General features: G+C 39.8%; 1 protein-coding gene across 1 annotated transcript in view; it reads left to right on the top strand.

Annotated features, from left to right (window-relative positions):
- The window catches only part of GLRA3 (glycine receptor alpha 3), a 296,968-nt gene that overhangs the window by 172,885 nt on the left and 105,225 nt on the right, over positions 1-18,858 (top strand). Inside the window, exon 4 of the mRNA XM_044287265.1 lies at positions 9,565-9,788. Coding sequence (XP_044143200.1) covers positions 9,565-9,788 — 224 coding nt within the window. The remainder of the gene's footprint in view (positions 1-9,564; positions 9,789-18,858) is intronic.

The following is an 18,858-nucleotide window of genomic DNA, read 5'->3' as shown; positions in this document are numbered from 1 at the left end:
AACTATTAAAAAAAAGATTATAGCACTATATTAGCTAAATTGCTCTATATTTGTTTTTTTTTTCAAATATTCACTATATTGCTATAACTTTGTTTTTTCGAATATTTGTAATATTCAAGAATGTAGAGCAATTTAGCTAATATAGTGCTATTTCTTTGTCTAATAGTTGTAAGTTGAAAAATTTGCATTACGAAAATTCGCATTACGAAAATTCGCAAACAACACTACTCCTAAAGTCAAGTATATTGCAGCCTTCTTATTGGCCCACAAGCTAGAAGCAGGGAGGGATCATGTGTACTGATTTTAAAAAAATCTAATATTCGAAATTACGAATATATATCACTATATTTGAAATATTCGCGATCAACACTAATGGCCACTAGTGTGTATGACCTAGTGAAAGGCCTATATGTATGTACCTTCTCCTGGCTTCTGTTCGGCCATATTCCAGGGTATGGACATGGTCACCTGCACAGCTGTAGTCAATAACTAGCTTCAGTAGGGATGGGCTCCCAGTCAACACATGCCAGCCAGCAGTGACATGCCACTTAACGACACATTATAGCTGAACACAGTCATTGGCTGTAGCTGTACAGTTGACCATGTCCATATACCAGCTGGAAGTAAGCAAGATGGAAGAAAGTTAGCTATATCGCAGGAGTGGCACATATATATGAATCATGGTTAGACAGGAGCCATTATGTGTGTCTAAATCCTAAAAATAACAGAACCTTATGATTGATATATAGAGTAGTGTTGATTGAGCACCAAAGTGCTCGTGTGCTCGGGTGCTCTGGCCGAACACATCGGTGCATCTACCGAGCACCCGAGCCCAATGGAAGTCAATGGGAGAACCCCAGGCACCCCCTGCTCGGAAGAGAAGAGGATGTCTGGTTAACAAAGGTTAGAAATTGATGGAAATCCCATCAAAATGGTTTGGAAACAGCATTAAGAGGATAACTGGATGCGTATTGGACGATTATCCACAACATCCAATAGACAACCACACAGAGGCTATATGCCAAAAGCCAGGTATGTGCAAGCCATCAATCTATCCATGAGACAGATAACAGTCAGCATACCTTACAATGAAAGCCTTGTGCATTACGAGATATTCCAAACCAGCTCTCATCTGATTGAGAGACAGTAATCCTCAAAGTTAATTCAGATCTGTTGGATGGCTTGGGTGGACCTGCGCACCTAGATCAATATCATTAGGGTGACAGAAAGTTTTCTGATTGTCCTAACATAATAGTCAATAACCTTTCTATACAGTTTTGTCATGTAAAAACTAATTTGCATAAACATGGGCATATGGGAAATTTAATTTTTATGAATGATAAGTAAAAAAAAAAAGTGTTCCTTTAAGATGTTCTAAATGTTCCAAATCATTTTGAAATACAATATAAAATGCTAGATCGTTATAACTATGAAGGGAGAGTTTGAGGAGTTGACAATGTGTTTGTTATAAAACCCTCTGTATGATATACAGTATGTGGAAACATGCTGCTGCGTAACTCAGACTAATTTGCATGTAGAAAAGATTGCCCTCAGCACAACTCCATTACACAAATATTTGTCTTACAGAACGTCAGTATAATTTCAGCACATCATAAAAAAGGATTACAGCAACTACAGAACAAAAAATAATTACATATCGTATCTGTGTCTATAATGAGGCAACCTAAGGCAACTATCTCAAGCAGCAACTTAAAGGCAAAAGCGAAAAAAAAGAAAATGTTTAAAACTATCAATTTTATAGATGAAATAGCCTTAAAAAGTAATAATTACCTTGTCCTTGACATTTCTCTAACAGTCTTAAAAATTGTCTAACTGCTGTGGAAGCCAGTAGTAATACTGTATGTTCTCATGCATGGCTGCTCTTCTGAAAAGTGTTTTTTACTAACTCTGTAATAATAATATACTGTAGAAATAATGCAAATCTTAGGCCTTCCTTGTGTTTCCAGATTTAAAGGAAACGTGTCACCAAAAATGTTATCTGCCAGTTAAAATCAGATAGTAACACATATCCTTTTTAATCGGATTTTATTTTCTGATTGTAGATTTTTTTTAAATATTTCCTGAAAATTATTATGGGGGCAGACATCTTGCCTGAGCTGTTCTTAATAGCATTTACAAAGCATAAAAAATGAGCTTTACGGCAGCCACATGGTCCATAGACACAATGGACTGAAGGGGCCTCATTGACTTCTATGGGAGAGGTTTCTAGGCATGCTCTGTGACCTGTGCAGAGGTCATTGTGCAAGGAAGGAGTAGATACGATTTGACAATCACCTATTGTGAATAGAGGATCCTGTCTTATCTATACACAAAGCTGATATCATTACAGACAGTATTATAATGAGTTAAGAGATCAGTATAAACCAAGAAGTGGCCCAATTATTAGACATAGTGGCCAGTGCAAAAACTGCAGGATTTTTTTGTTTTAGTTTAAATATAAAAAGTGAAATGGAAAATCAAAATAAACCGTCAAAAATGATTTAAAAATATGTTAAACATAAAAAAGTGATTTAAACAGCAGGTCATTTTCTGATGACACATTCAGACTTTACAGAAAGGATCTGTTGGCCCTGAGTGTCTTTCTACTCTGGGATGGCAGAAGGAATCAAGAGGGCGCATTTGTAACTTAAACAAGGTGGTCCTTGATTCACGTGGAGTATTAAATTACTGTTATAACAGTTTTGAAAAGCGGCAGGCTTAGTGGTTACAGTATCTCAATGAGGGCACAGGTTTAATAGGAGGCAATTGGATAATTCAGCACACTGTCTCTTTAGGTGGCAACAGACTTATATAACACGGCTCCTTAAAGAGTTAACAAGTCACCCTTTGGCTTGTATTGCACCCAATTACATGAGTATCAGCACCCTGGTTCTGGTCTCAGAGTGGCAGCAGCAAAGATGGATGTATCTGCATTTATCACCACATGGCACAGTACCACACAATCTGCATAGTGTCTAACAGGAGTTCCCTTCACAACTACTGCAGACACTCTCCACAGGTGTAGTTTGCCCTTCTTCAGGTACACACAGTCTATCACACAGTACTGTTTACAGGCAGGCTGGTCTTGGTTAGAGGCCTGCTTCCAGGAAGCATGGGCTAGGCGGTTTCTGTCAACACCTCAGCACTGGCCTCAACTCTTCTGCAGTCTTCAGCTCTATTTGCCCTAGCTAATTCCTGAGGTAGTCTTATTTCCAGTACCATCTCCCCTGCTAGTCCTCAAAGGAAAACATGCTGGCTCTGGCTCCAGCAGCTTCCCAGCTCAGTCCCCTGCTTCTACTGGACCTGCCTGCTACCACTGCCCGCTTCTGCCTGCTGCTGACCATGAGGTATATATGCATGTACTTATACTACATACCTAAGGACCCTATGCTAATTAGATCAGATCACAAAAAAGGTAAGCCACACATTATAGTGATAGTACAATTTGCGTTTTTTGCGGAACAGATCAGGACCAGATCTGGACCCATTCATTTTCAATGGGTCCTGGAAAAAATCGGACAGCACAATGTGTGCTGTCCATTTCCGTTGTTCCGTTCCGCATGTCCGTTTAAATATAAAACATGTCCTATTATGTTCCGCAAAAATCGGATCCTGGTACAATGCAAAGTCAATGGATACGCAAAAAACGGAAGACATTCGGATGTCATTCCGTATGTCATCTGTTTTTTGCGGATTCCGTTCCTGGAAACACATAACAATTTTTTTTTTATTTTTATTTTTTCAATTTTTTTTCAATGAATTCCAAACAACTTTATTTGATTATTGAAATTTATACATGTTTCCGTTTTTTGCGGATCCGCAAAAAAGGATGACATACGGAAACATTTTCAGCAACAACGGATCCGCAAAAAACGGACCGAAAATCGGGATATAGGAAAATACTGACGTGTGAATGTAGCCTAATCCAAATGTTGTTCCTAAGGCTAGTTTCAAATCAGCGCATGTATATATGGCAGGCTGTTTCGTGAGGGAACAGCCTGCTGACCTCTTTTCATTCTGGCGTTACGGGAAGCTGCCATATTGCCATCCAGTCCCATTAACCAGCAAATATGCCAAGAATTGCCCAGATTTCATCTGACACATTCTCGGCATGTTTATCAGATTGTGGATGGATCTCCTCCGGTCCCCACTATAGTTAATGGCGGTGGCGGGTAGTGGTCGGTAATGCCTGATCGAGACATCTCTAGTAGGCTGCTGGGAATGTCTAACGCTAGTCTGAAACTAGCCTAACACACAATACAAGATATATTTATCAGACAGTGCATACATTTATGTTATACAGTGCAGGCTCTGCAATGTCTGTTACATCTTACCCAAGGTATGAGACTCCCCCAGAGTGTCAGTACGCTCTCACAGTCTATGACATAGACATATACATTCTTGCCATGGTCTCAATACTTACAAGATGTCTCATCCAATGGGGGAACATGAACATTTACTATTCCCTCACAGCAGCTTAAAGGCACAGTGACGGTGCATGGTATATCTGGTATATTACAACACAGCATGGGGCTCATACGTGTGGGATGATACAGTGGCATACCACAACCATAACAGCAATACTGGCATGTTCTAGCAACAGTCACATTACAGTTCAAATAGGCAGTATTGCCACTGCAGCGGTTATTATGAAGGATGTGATTCTCTTTCTAAGAGGTGTTATCACAGGGGTGCACCAGCAATGAGGGGAGGCGATTGCCTCAGGCAGCACAAGGTAGGGGCAAGAAGGGGGCAGCGGAAGGGGGATTATCAGTTTCTGCAGTATAGTATTGGGAAGCACAGTATGTGGCGTTGTATTACTCTGTATGTTTTTGTAGCTCTGTATGTAATGTTTTCCGAGTATGTCTTTAACCACTTCCCATCTGGGCCATTTGCCCCCTTCCTGACCAGGCCTAATTTTGCAAAACTGACATATCTCACTTTATGTGGCAATAACTTTGGAACGCCTTTATTTATCCAAGTCATTCAGAGATTATTTTCTCGTGACACATTGTACTTCATGATCGTCATAAATTTGAGTCAAAATATTTCACCTTTATTTATGAAAACATCCCAAATTTACCCACAAATGTGAAAAATTCGCAATTTTCTAAATTTCAATTTCTCTGCTTTTAAAACAGAAAGTGATACCTCATAAAATATTTATTATTTAACATTCCCCATATGTCTACTTTATGTTGGCATCATTTTGGAAATGTCATTTTATTTTTTTAGGACGTTAGAAGGCTTAGAAGTTTAGAAAATTGCCAAAACCCACTTTATAAGGACCAGTTCAGGTCTGAAGTCACTTTGTGGGGCCTACATAGTGGATACCCCACATAAATGACCCCATTGTAGAAACTACACCCCTCAAGTTACTCAAAACTGATTTTACAAACTTTGTTAACCCTTTATGCGTTCCACAAGAATTAAAGGAAAATGGAGATCAAATTTTTAAATTTCACTTTTTGGGCAGATTTTCCATTTTAATCCAATTTTTTCTTTAACACATCGATGGTTAACAGCCAAACAAAACTCAATATTTATTACCCAGATTCTGCGGTTTACAGAAACACCCCACATGTGGTCGTAAACTGCTGTATGGGCACACGGCAGGGCGCAGAAGAAAAGGAACTCCACATGGTTTTTAGATGCCATGTCCCATTTGAAGCCCCCCTGATGCACCCTTACAGTAGAAACTCCCAAGAAGTGACCCCATTTTGGAAATTAGGGGATAAGGTGCCAGTTTTATTAGTACTATTTTTGGGTACATATGATTTTCTGATCATTCATTATAACACTTTATGGGGCAAGGTGACCAAAAAATTGGTTGTTTTAGCACAGTTTCTATTTATTTATTTTTACAGCGTTCACCTGAGGGGTTCAGTCAAGTGACATTTTTATAGAGCAGATTGTTACGGACGTGGCGATACCTAATATATATACTTTTTCTCATTTATTAAAGTTTTACACAATAATCGCATTTTTGAAACAAAAAAATTATGTTTTAATGTGTCCATGTTCTGATAGCTATAGTTCTTTTATTTTTTGAGAGATTTTCTTATGTAGGGGCTCATTTTTTGCGGGATGAGGTGACGGTTTTATTGGTACCATTTTATGGGACATAACGCGTTTTTGATCACTTGGTGTTGCACCTTTTGTGATGCAAGGTGACAAAAATTGCTTGTTTTGACACAGTTTTTATTTTTTATTTTTTACGGTGTTCATCTGAGGGGTTAACTCATGTGATATTTTTATAGAGCTGGTTTTTATGGACGCGGCAATACCTAATATGTATACTTTTTTTTATTTGTTTCACTTTAACACAATAATAGCATTTTTGAAACCAAAAAATGATGTTTTAGTGTCTCCATGTTCTAAGAGCTATAGTTTTTTTATTTTTTGAGAGATTTTCTTATGTAGCGGCTCATTTTTTGCGGGATGAGGTGACGGTTTTATTGGTACCATTTTGTGGGACATACGCATTTTTGATCACTTGGTGTTGCACCTTTTGGGATGCAAGGTGACAAAAATTGCTTGTTTTGACACAGTTTTTTTTTTTTTTTTTTACGGTGTTCACCCGAGGGGTTAGCTCATGTGATATTTTTATAGAGCTGGTTTTTACGGACGTGGCAATACCAAATATGTCTATTTTATTTTATTTTTTCTATTTTAATTTTTTTTTTTTATTCCTTACTTGGGGACCTTTTTTTTTCACATTTATTTTATTTTTTTCAACCCTTTATTTATTTTTTATTTTTTTACACTTTCCGTCCCCCATAAGGTCATACAAGACCTCTGGGGGACATTTGCTTCACTTTTTCTTCTTTTTTTCACTGTTGATTTCTCCTGTAACTGGGGCTGACATAGTAGCCCCAGTTACAGTGGAAATGCACCCCCCAGAGAGGCTGTACAGCATGATTCTGCGCTGTACAGCCTCATAGCAGGGCTGATCGAGGTCTCTGAGAGACCTCACACAGCTCCTGCACGCTCCGGTCCCGGCGCTCACATGACCGCCGGGCCGGAACAGGAAGCGCACAGTGAGTGCTGTGTCTGCAGCGATCTAGAAGGCAGGGACACTTGGGCACTTATCCCTGCCTTATCTCCGGGTTGCCCTGCTGTCACTGACAGCGGGCAACCCGATCAGCAGCTGCACGATTAGCGTGCAGCTGCTATTTCTGAAAGGACGTTTTAAAACGTGCTTTCAGAAATAGAGGTCCACCCATAGGACGTTTATATCCTATGGGCGGACTTAAAGCGGTTAACAGTAGGGCTGGAGGGAAGGGGTGAGGTAAAGAAATTGTCATTGGGGGGTTGGGGAGCCGTTTCAATTTTCGCCTCAGGCAGCAGAAAGGCTAGGTGCACCCGTGGGTTATCACAGTCTACTTTCTCTAACTTGCACCTGGCTGTACATAAAATATAATAGTACATGGCAGTCATTCTTGTAAATCACCACTACAAGATCTGTGCAAACGTTGAACCAACAAGAAATGTGGAGGATTTGAGCTCTGAAGCAAGCAGAATTGTGAATGCTGCTATGGGCTATGATACCGTCTGTTACTCACTGCCAGTGCAATACAAGTAAGCAATGGTCATAAAAATGGTGGTCATAAAATATAATTCTACATGTCTTATGAGAAGTCAGGGCCTTTAAATCGGTATTCCCAGAGGATAAGTGATAAATGTATGATTGATTGTGGTCCCACCTCTAGGTCCCCATGATCACTTGAGTCCCCTGTTCCTCTTTGCCACATCATCACTCAATCATTTTCCTCAGCCCAAGAGAGTTTGAACAGAGCAACAGCAAATTCCAACTATGGTGAGAAGAAACAAGGGGTTCAAGACCCCCAGTTTAGCAAGGGGCTAGATCACATGTCAGCACCAATTTTCTTTCCTAAAATAACATTATTTTAGGAGTGATATGATTTGCATAAGACATCAGATTTGTAGATTCATTTAATAGACTGTGGTATAAATATCGGCGAACAGCTTAATGTTTAATCAACACAAAATGGAAATCCTAATTGTTCTGATTTAATATAACTTCTCACTGTCATCTTAAGATATTACGTTTGCTACAGTCAATGGCATATAAAATAATCTTTTGTAGGTTTACAGAATATGAGAAGATTTCAATTACGGGTGAATAGCAAAAAGGTTGTGACACAGATAATCAAAATCCCCTTCTTAAGCCCACTAATGCAGATTTGTCTCTGCAAATACTGAAATGTGTAAATGAAAGGCACTGGGAAGCCATGGCAGACAAGATGCGTGTTATTATCTAGAGGAAACAGCTCTCAGATTGGTGTGCAGACACCAGTAGATTAAAGCATAAATAAGGCCTGGGCGTAAAGGCGGTCATTTATCAAACTGGTGTAAAGTAGAACTGGCTTAGTTGCCCATAGCAACCAATCAGAATCCACCTTTAATTTTCCAAAGTAGCTGTCCAAAATCAAAGGTGAAATCTGGCTGGTTGCTATGGGCAACTAAGCCAATTCTACTTGACACCAGTTTGATTAATGACCCCCATAGTGTATATCTGATAAATCTATATTTTTTATACGTTTTCATTCTTGTACTACTTTGCAAATAAACTAAACCTTGAGTTTCATTCAAACTTTTACTATGGGAGAGCTGGTCTTCATGCTCACTTGATCCACCGTCCAGACTGAAGGAGAAATGGGAAGTGGATGTTCTTTAACCTTGTCACCATGGTACTCCGTACTTGAGAATACTCTCACTCTATCTATTAGCACGGCACAGCATTACTCACAATTCATTTTGTTGCATAGGGTCTATAAGTCTCCTTAGTTGCTCTTTAAGATGAGGGTCAGATCTGATGCCCAGTGACCTAGGTGTCTGGAATCTGAGGCAAATCTTGTTGTGGTCCTGCGGGGGAAAGTGCACTATAAAGCTCTGTGGAAGCAGGCAATAGAGTTGGAAGCAGGCAATAGCTAAAACTGTACTTGCAAATTAATTGCAAAAAATTGGATTCAATCTACTCCCCCAGTAGCCATTGTTTGCTCATCCCTAGTAGCCATTGTTATTATGATCACCACAGGCAATAATAACAATGTCCCCTTCTGACCACTGTGCCTATGATCCATGTAGCTGCTCTCAGACAGGTAGTCTTAACGTATTTTAGGCCTAGTGGCCAGTGTGAAAATTGCAGGATTATATGCTCTTTTTTAATTTTTTTATATAGTGACATGGAAAAATGTATATGTTATATGATTGAATGGGCCAAGGGCACCTAAACTCAAGTTTAAAATACAACATTTTAAATATTGTGTCAAAATATTTGACAGATTGTTGCACTTCATGATCTATACTGTAGATCCGGGATCAGCAACCTTCAGCACTCCAAGCGTTCAGAAACTACAACTCCCAGAGTGCTCCATTCACTTCTATGGGAGTTAGGAGAACAGCCAAGTATGTTTGCATGCTGGGAGTTGTGGTTTCACAGCAGCTGGAGTTCCGAATGTTGCTGATCCCTGCTGTAGATGCTAATATAGTTAAATATGCATAAGTGATATTAATGATATGCTTTTATTTCTTCCACAGGATTACCGCTTAAATATCTTTCTGCGCCAAAAGTGGAATGACCCTCGTCTTGCATATAGTGAATATCCAGATGACTCCTTAGATTTAGATCCTTCTATGTTGGATTCTATTTGGAAACCAGATTTGTTTTTTGCTAATGAGAAGGGTGCAAACTTTCATGAAGTGACAACAGACAACAAGCTTCTGAGAATCTTCAAAGATGGAAATGTTCTATATTCTATTCGGTGAGTTATACATTTACAGTAAGGATAAACATCTGAGAAACATAAGCATTTCAATTTAGGAGGGCCTGTTATGGGAAAACAGCTCACCTATAAATTAATTATTGTTTTTACATGGGGGGGTACCAGCTGTGCTCCAGAAATTTTGTGGATTCAGTTCCATCAGCTGTGTGAGCAGGCCTAGATCATTGCTGTTTCTATCAAAGAACTTTGTAATTTACCCTGCAGTAAGCAGAGTTGCTAAAGAGAACCTGTCATGACAATATGCAGTGCAATCTGCAGGCAGCATGTGCATTGACCCCCTGAGGAGCCAGTGCAGAGGATGGCAATGGTAGTGACCCTGATGAAATGTTGTGTCACAGTGTACTCCCTCAGGCCTTTGCTCCCCCTGGACCGGTGCAGTGAAAAGGTAATATGAAGGAATCAGGCAGACATAGAAGTATAACAAGCATTTTCCTTTACTGAGTGCAAAGGATGAGTTACGGTACATCCAGCTGTCTGTACAAGGTGCAATGTCTTTATCCCCAGATACGATATAGTGGCAGGCAAGATGGTAGACAATATCACTCTAGAGTAGTCCTTCTCTCTCCTCATTTTCTTTTGCTAACAGCAATTAGCTGGCACTTGTGAAATGCAGGCTTTTGAGTGTGCCTGTCCTAAACAGTTATGATGGGTGTCTTAACTTGTTATCCCCTCACCTGCAGTGGGGTCTGTATAGCTGTAGTGCTGATCACTCCGTCACTGTATATGCTGTAGCTTGCAGAACTTCTATGGCTCAGGACCTGCAGTCACCCTGGAGTAGTGGTCCTCACAGATTAGCTGTATGCTTAGTCCCAAGGCCCTTGGAGTGGGAGCAGATGAATGTGCTACCTCACTCCAGGATTGATAATCTAACTCTCCAGAACTCTCTAGAGCTTCCCTTCCTAGCAGGAAATAGCCCACTCCTCATAAAAGCGGAGGAATGGAATGGTAAGTTCCATTCCTTATGCCAACCATACCTTATCATTCTGAAACTCACAACAGATACATCAAATAATATAACATAACAATATATGATCAACAATTGCAGATGCCCTATCTGGGGTATTGCAGGAGTAGCTGAGCAGACTTATCTTTAGCGTTGCATGAAAAAATCTGTAAAACTTGTAATTTATATATAGTGGATATAAAAAGTCTACACAACCCTGTTAAAATGTCAGGTTTCTGTGCTGTAAAAAATTTTTTAGACAAAGATAAATAATTTCAGAACTTTTTCCACCTTAAATGTGACTTATAAACTGTACAACTCAATTGAAAAACAAATTGAAATCTTTTAGGTGGAGGGAAGAAAAACAAAACAAAAACTAAAATAATGTGGTTGCATAAGTGTTTACACCCTATTATAACTGGGGATGTAGCTGTGTTCAGAATTAAGCAATCAAATTCAAAATCATGCTAAATAGGAGTCAGCATACACCTGCCATCATTTAAAGTGCCTCGGATTAACCCCAAATAAAGTTCAGCTGCTCTAGTTGGTCTTTGCTGAAATTTTCTTAGTCATATCCCACAGCAAAAGCCATGGTCCACAGAGAGCTTCCAAAGCATCAGAGGGATCTCATTGTTAAAAGGTATCAGTAAGGAGAAGGGTACAAATTTTTTTCCAAGGCATTAGATATACCATGGAACACAGCGAAGACAGTCATCATCAAGTGGAGAAAATTTGGCACAACAGTGACATGACCAAGAACTGGACGGCCCTCCAAAATTGATGGAAAGACGAGAAGAAAACTGGTCTGGGAGGCTACCAAGAGGCCTACAGCAACATTAAAGGAGCTGCAGGAATATCTGGCAAGTATTAGCTGTGTGGTACATGTGACAACAATCTCCCGTGTTCTTCATATGTCTGGGCTATGGGGTAGAGGAGCAAGACGAAAGCCTTTTCTTACGAAGAAAAACATCCAAGCCAGGCTACATTTTGCAAAAACACACCTGAAGTCTCCCAAAAGCATGTGGGAAAAGGTGTTATCGTCTGATGAAACCAAGGTAAAACTTTTTGACCATAATTCCAAAAGATATGTTTGGCGCAAAAACAACACTGCATATCCCCAAAAGAACACCATACCCACAGTAAAGCATGGTGGTGGCAGTATAATGCTTTGGGGCTGTTTTTCTTCAGCTGGAACTGGGGCCTTAGTTAAGCTAAAGGGAATTATGAACAGCTCCAAATACCAGTCAATATTGGCACAAAACCTTCAGGCTTCTGCTAGAAAGCTGAACATGAAGAGGAACTTCATCTTTCAGCATGTTAACGACCCAAAGCATACATCCAAAACAACAAAGGAATGACTTCACCAGAAGAAGATTAACGTTTTGGAATGGCCCTGCCAGAGCCCAAACCTGAATCCAATTGAAAATCTGTGGGGTGATCTGGAGAGGGCTGTGCACAGGAGATGCCCTCGCAATCTGACAGATTTGCAGTGTTTTTGCAAAGAAGAGTGGGCAAATCTTGCCAAGTCAAAATGTGCCAAGCTGATAGACTCATACCCAAAAAGACTGAGTGCTGTAATAAAATCAAAAGGTGCTTCAACAAAGTATTAGTTTAAGGCCTCATGCACACAACCGTTGTTTGGGTCCGCATCCTAGCCTCCGTTTTCACTTCAATGGGGCCGCATAAGATGCAGACAGCACTCCGTGTGCTGTCCGCATTCGTGGTTCCATTCCGCGGCCCGGCTAAAAAAGTAAAACATGTCCTATTCTTGTCCGCGCTTTGCCGACAAGAATAGGCATTTATATTGCTGGCACAAACCTATCCTTTTATTTACTTTACACACTAAGAAGCAGCCAAGACATCCGAACAAATCAATATTGATAAAAGAAGTCTCCTTTTTGTGAAGAGAATAGATATTAGAATATTACTGTATGATAAAGGAAGTACAAGAGATAGGTATATCAGATATGTATATGTGCTACACTACGTCTAAATATCAGACATGTATACGTGCAACGGATTTGTAATTATATAAGAGCTTTTACTTTTCAGGATATCTGGTAATGTAAATATATTTCACCTCTGATTTAAAAAAAGGCACAATGTCATTAGAAGGACATCATTACAAAAGTATGCCTTGTATATATGTCAAGAGTAGCCCATGGCTTTACAGAAGCAGAGCAATAGCGACATGCCATTCAATGTGTCCGTTAGTATCACTGGCAAGCAGAATATGTACTGGAAGTTAAATAAAAATGAAAGCCCTGATGGTGCTAATAGCAAGTAAAAAAAAAATACCTTGCTTGAAAAATTTGTACATTTTTTTCTCTCCGGTCCATCTAGTATCATTATTTATTTCCATTGTGTGCATTATATTGCTGCAGGTTGGTCAAATTTTGAGATAGTCTGTTTTAATTTTATTATGTTTTTATTAGAGATGAGCAAATTGATTCTAAATGAATCAGATTAGTTAAACATGTCACAAAAAGGATGCTTCCAAATTAATTTTAAGTTTTGGCAATTTGCTTTAGACAAAATGTGCTAAACGGAGCTCATCCCATTTTACAGTAAAAAAACTGGCAGGGAAAACAACAGGAAGATAAAAATGGAGGATCACATGATGGGGGGTTGCCCTAAAATAACCAATTTTTTGTAAAAGAACAGCCAGCAAGCCTTTTTTGTAAAAACCTCAAATTTCGAAAGTTCTAAAGTGTTTTATAGGCTTAGTGCCAGCACCTCTATCGACAGCATAAATAGCATACATTCTGCTGCAAGCACATTGTAGTGCATAAAGATACTATGCAGCTTTAGTTAACGCATTGTACCACAACCACTTCATTAATATAGCAGATTCATTCCACTCAGTGTATTGCATCAAGATACCATGCAGAATTAGTTAACACGATTTACTGCAATAACTGCAGTAATATAGCAGTTTCCATTCCATCTGGTATCTGGTACCCCTGACTCACTACATTACACAAAATTAAAAGGGAAAAGGAACCATTCAAAATAAAACTTGCCATACATGGGCCAAGATTTTGTGCAGTGTTACTAAATGTATTGTACTACAATAACTACATAAGTATAGCAGTTTCATTCCATGCATTGCATTGCATGCAGATACCCGGCAGTTTTACAGAACAAGTTGTGTTGCAATAACTACATTGATGTAGCAGTATAAACCTAGAAACAACAACACCAGAAAACACATAGTCACCAGTATCATAAAATATAAATCTTTAATGTTAACAATAGATTGAGGTGACATCACCAAGGTGGGGAGGTGGGGAAGCACATATAGATTGTAACAATTCAGTGACCATAAATATTTAAGAATTATTTTTATTTTTTATTGCAATGTGGCTGGAGGGAATCACTATCGATTAAAAGTAAATACTATATAGTGTTAGAGACACCCCATGGTATCATACAAAAATCATGCTCTTCCCAATCCAATCCTGCAATAGTCACATACAATAGGTCAAAATCTTACCCATAATGACCTCCAGCACCAGGGACTTTTCCAGACCCAATGTGTGTTTTGGTACTGCCTTCTTCAAGAGGCCATTGTAAATTGTCAATACTAGTATGAAATGTGTTTGTACAATGGGGTAGGTGTACTGTTTAATAATCTGTGTACTAAACCTGTGATTTGACATCTATATGTCTCATAACAAAATGTCTGCTAAATGGAAGAGTGGAAAACAAAAGACCCGCAGGTCAACATCAGCTGCAGTAGCAGCACCAGCCATCCAGCCAGTAGTAGTAGTATGATTAAATCATAAGGAGGCAAGCATTATTGTTAGTTTTTTCACACTCCCTCAGAGATTTACATTTAATAAAAATTTCAATAGGTGCCACATTATTACTGAGGATAAAGAGGATGACATTGTGGACTGGATGGCTTACTCTTCCTCTCAATTACAGCAGGATAATGTCAAGGTCACCTCTGATTCTGTACCTTGGAACCAGAGATTATAGAATTCCTCCTGCTCCTACTCCTTGCAACCTCATAGAAGCCTTTTAGTTGCATCATTTCTGTCTTCACTGTCCCCTCCTAGTGGGGCAACTTCTTTTTTTTTCCTAAGAAGAGGCAGCCAAACCCCATGTTCTATGGAAAATACGGAAAATACTCAAGATAGTCTACCTGTTCATGACTTTGAGAAACATCAGTAGGTTAAGGCAGAGATGGCGGATCCCCATGTATATCTGTGTTGGTGGTGGTGGTAGTAGTAGTAGCACTTGAAGCGAGAGTGGCAGTGGTAGCGACATTAGCATTCGGGGCACTAGGACAAATACAGAGAAGAGAAGTGGTAATGAGGAGGAGGTGACATAAGAGAAGGAGAGTGCTGGCCATGGAGGCAATAAATAGCAGCCAAAACCTCACAAATGCCAAGGCCAGACCTGCTTTTATTGTGGTCAGATCGGAAACTAGTTATGCCACTGATAATGTGGGTGCAGACTCAAAATGTGTCAAACCTAGGCCAAATTCAGCTGCCACTAACTCTTATGCAGATGAAGGATATAGATGCATGATAGGTGGTTCAGCAGTTGCGGCCATGCTACTTAGTTTAAATTCAGCAGGCATTAGTAGCTCTGTCCAGCTGTCTGTCTTGTCTCATCATCATGAAAAGTGGTGCAGTTCCGAGTCTTTACCAAAATTTAATTCCTATGTATGCTAACGTTCAGAATTTTTGCGAGGCAGGTGTCCTATTCAGAAAATTGTCTCTTCATCCACAAAATAGAATTCTTCTATATGCCATCAGTTAGACTTTTTGCTAGGCAGGTGTCCTGTCCATAAGATGGTCTCATCATCCACAATATGTAATTCTTCAGCAGAATTTTTGCTAGGTGTCAGTAAAAATGGTGTAGTCATTATGGAAATATAACACAGTTCCTATCCTTTTACATAATTTTATTTTGCTGTATCATATTCTTACTTTTGGCCAGCTCTTTATTTTTTTACTTTATTTTATATTGTCTTTTCTATTGTATTTATATTCTACCCGACTGGGGCCTTTCCCTGCCAAATACCCCGTTTACTGACCTCATGGACTTCTGGGCAGGCGGACTGGCCCAGTTTTCTCTTTCTTTACTGTCTTCTCCAACCTCCATCACACCTAAATGGACAAACTTGTCTTCTGTCAGTGTAAAAATCCAAGGTCTGAGCAGGTATGTCCCCTAATGGTAAAAAGTCACTAAAGATAAGTAAAGGGCAGAGTTATTAAATGTGTTTTTTTTAGCTCTGTATATACAAAAGAAAAGAAATGAGTTGATATCTGTGGCACCGGGGTTGTTAGTACATCCAGTGATATCTTTTGTGCCGGGGCTGTTAGTACATCCAGTAATATACTCAATTGGCTAAATGTTGATATGGTTCAAGCTAAGTTAAATAAGGTAAATGTGAACAAAGCTCCAGGTCCAGATGGATTACACCCAAGAGTTCTTAAAGAGCTCAGTTCAATCATTGATGTGCCCCTGTTTAAACATTTTAAAGATTCTCTATGTACTGGTACAGTGCCAAGTGATTAGTGCAAGGCAAATGTGGTGCCCATTTTCAAAAAAGGATCTAGGTCCTCCACAGATAAATAAAGACCAGTTCTTAAGGGACTATATACAGGATTATGTGACTGTAAATGACATTATAAGTGATAACCAACATGGGTTTACCAAGGACAGAAGTTGTCAGACTAACCTGATTTTTTTTTTGTTGAGGAGGTGAGTAGAAGCCTGGACAGAGGGGCAGCTGTGGATGTGGCGTTTCTGGATTTTGTAAAGGCTTTTAAAACTGTCCCTTACAGACTTTTGATAGGTAAATTAAGGTCTATATGCTTGGAAAGTATAGTTTGTAATTGGAATGAAAATTGGCTGAAGGACTGTGTCCAGAGGGTTGTGGTCAATGATTCCTATTCAGAATGGTCCCGGGTTATAAGTGGTGTACCCCAAGGTTCAGTGCTGGGCCCTCTATTATTTAATGTATTTATTAATGATATCGAGGATGGTATTAATAGCACCATTTCAATTTTTTCAGATGACCCTAAGCTATGTAGTACTGTACAGTCTATGGAAGATGTCCATAAACTACAAACTGACTTGAACACTCTGAGTGATTGGGCATCAACTTAGCAAATGAAGTTCAATGTGGATAAATGTAAAGTTATGCATCTTGGTAGTAATAATCTCTATATACAAACAAACTGAAAATAATGGCATGGTGATAAACAGGCAGGAAGTGCTCCAACCCATATGCAGTTGTGCATATATACAGGGGAGCAAATTCTGCACTTGTGGCCCGTTGCTAATGGCGATCCCCGGCAAAAATGCATACAGTGGTGGATGCCCGCAGCAGACCACAAGTACCACAATAAACATCCTACACAAGATATCAATTATGTGGATGTGATAAACAATATAACAATATAATAATAGCAAAGACAGGTGCACTCTGCGGTCTCACTAAACCCTCAAACTAATGTTAAAATTGAGAGATTATCCAACATATTCTACTGTGGAGGACATGTCTGAGCTCAAGCACCACGCCAAGGTTTCTCAATTAGCTCGGGTCCTAACACTCACCTACCTAAGCCGTATGGGCAATACCAGGAGCCAGTGGGCGAATTACAGGAGCATGAGGTCCGACTCACAGACAACTCACCAGTTACCTCCAGCATGTAACCATGCTAGCAATGGGAGGAGTCTGCGAGTCCCACTCAAGACTGGCTGACATGGCCCAGGCCTCGCAGGTACACGTAAATGTAGCCTGTGGATGGAAAACAGGCACAATTAAATTGGAGTTGAAACACCTCCAGGCATCTCTATATGCAAACAAACTGAAAAAAATGGTGTGGTATTAAACAGGCAGGAAGTGCTCAAACCCATATGCAGTTGTGCAAATATATACAGGGGAGCAAATCCTGCACTTGTGGCCAGAAGATAATTATGTGTATGTGACAACCAATATAACAATATAATAATAGCAGACAGGTGCACTCTGCGGTCTTACTAAACCCTCAAAATGATGTTAAAATTGAAAGATTAGCCAACATATCCTACTGTGGAGGACATGTCTGAGCCCGAGCACTGCGCCAAGGTTTCTCAAGTAGCTCGGGTCCCACACCACAGTGTGGTAAAAATAACATAATTTTATTATTTGGTACACTCCAGTGTTGATAATGCCACATTTTTATATTTTTTTTTAAAACTATTTTTCTCTCCTCCTGCAGCTTGTCAGCTATGCAACTGCTCCCTCTCCTCTTCCAGATTGAAAGGAAGGGAGAATGGTGGCTGCTTTAACTGCTCATATGTCTGGTTTGGTGCTAGCTAGAGATGTGGTATTCCAAGCTTTCAAACAATGCCAGAATCACAGCAATATCTTCAGTACATGGGAAAATATAACTGTTGCAAATCAAGATGCAGTGAACACAGCTGAAAGTGAAAGTAAAAGCAGGTTTTACCCACAATTATTCTCGACTCTTCTAACAGTGATATCTCCTCTTTGACTTGGACTAATGCTGTCATTTTGGTCTTGTATAAAAAACCTGCAATGCCAGCTGACCATCCAGGAGATATCAGCAGCTAAAGCAGCCATCCCCCCTTCCAAGCTGAGCTTGGGAAGAATACTTAAAGGGAACTGTCACCTGGATTTTGGGTATAGAGCTGAGGACATGGGTTGCTAGATGGCTGCTAGCACATCCGCAATATCTATTCCCCATAGCTCTGTGTGCTTTTATTGTGTCAAAAACTATGTAAATGAGGCAAGCAAGAAGCACAAGGAGCTGTTACTAATGTTTCCGGAGCCAAGCCACACCCACTGTGAAGGAGCCCAGAACCTCCCCGCATCCTCCGAATCTCCTCCTTGCTCTCCGACGTCACAAAGCTAGGAGTGCTAGGCTCCTTCACAGTGGGCGTGGCTGGGCTCAAAGTCAGAGAACGCATGGAGGAGACAGGACTCATCTAAGGTTCATTTACTTAGATATAAAATCGTTTTTTTGACACAATAAAAGCACAGAAAGCTATGGGGACTGGATATTGCGGATGTGCTAGTTGCGATCTAGCAGCCCATGTCCTCAGCTCTATACCCAAAATCCAGGTGACAGGTTCCCT

This window comes from Bufo gargarizans, chromosome 1 (assembly GCF_014858855.1).
Source record: "Bufo gargarizans isolate SCDJY-AF-19 chromosome 1, ASM1485885v1, whole genome shotgun sequence".
Lineage (NCBI taxonomy): Eukaryota > Metazoa > Chordata > Amphibia > Anura > Bufonidae > Bufo > Bufo gargarizans.
The sequence above is the reverse complement of the archived record's forward strand: the minus strand, read 5'-3'. Positions and strand labels throughout refer to the sequence as shown.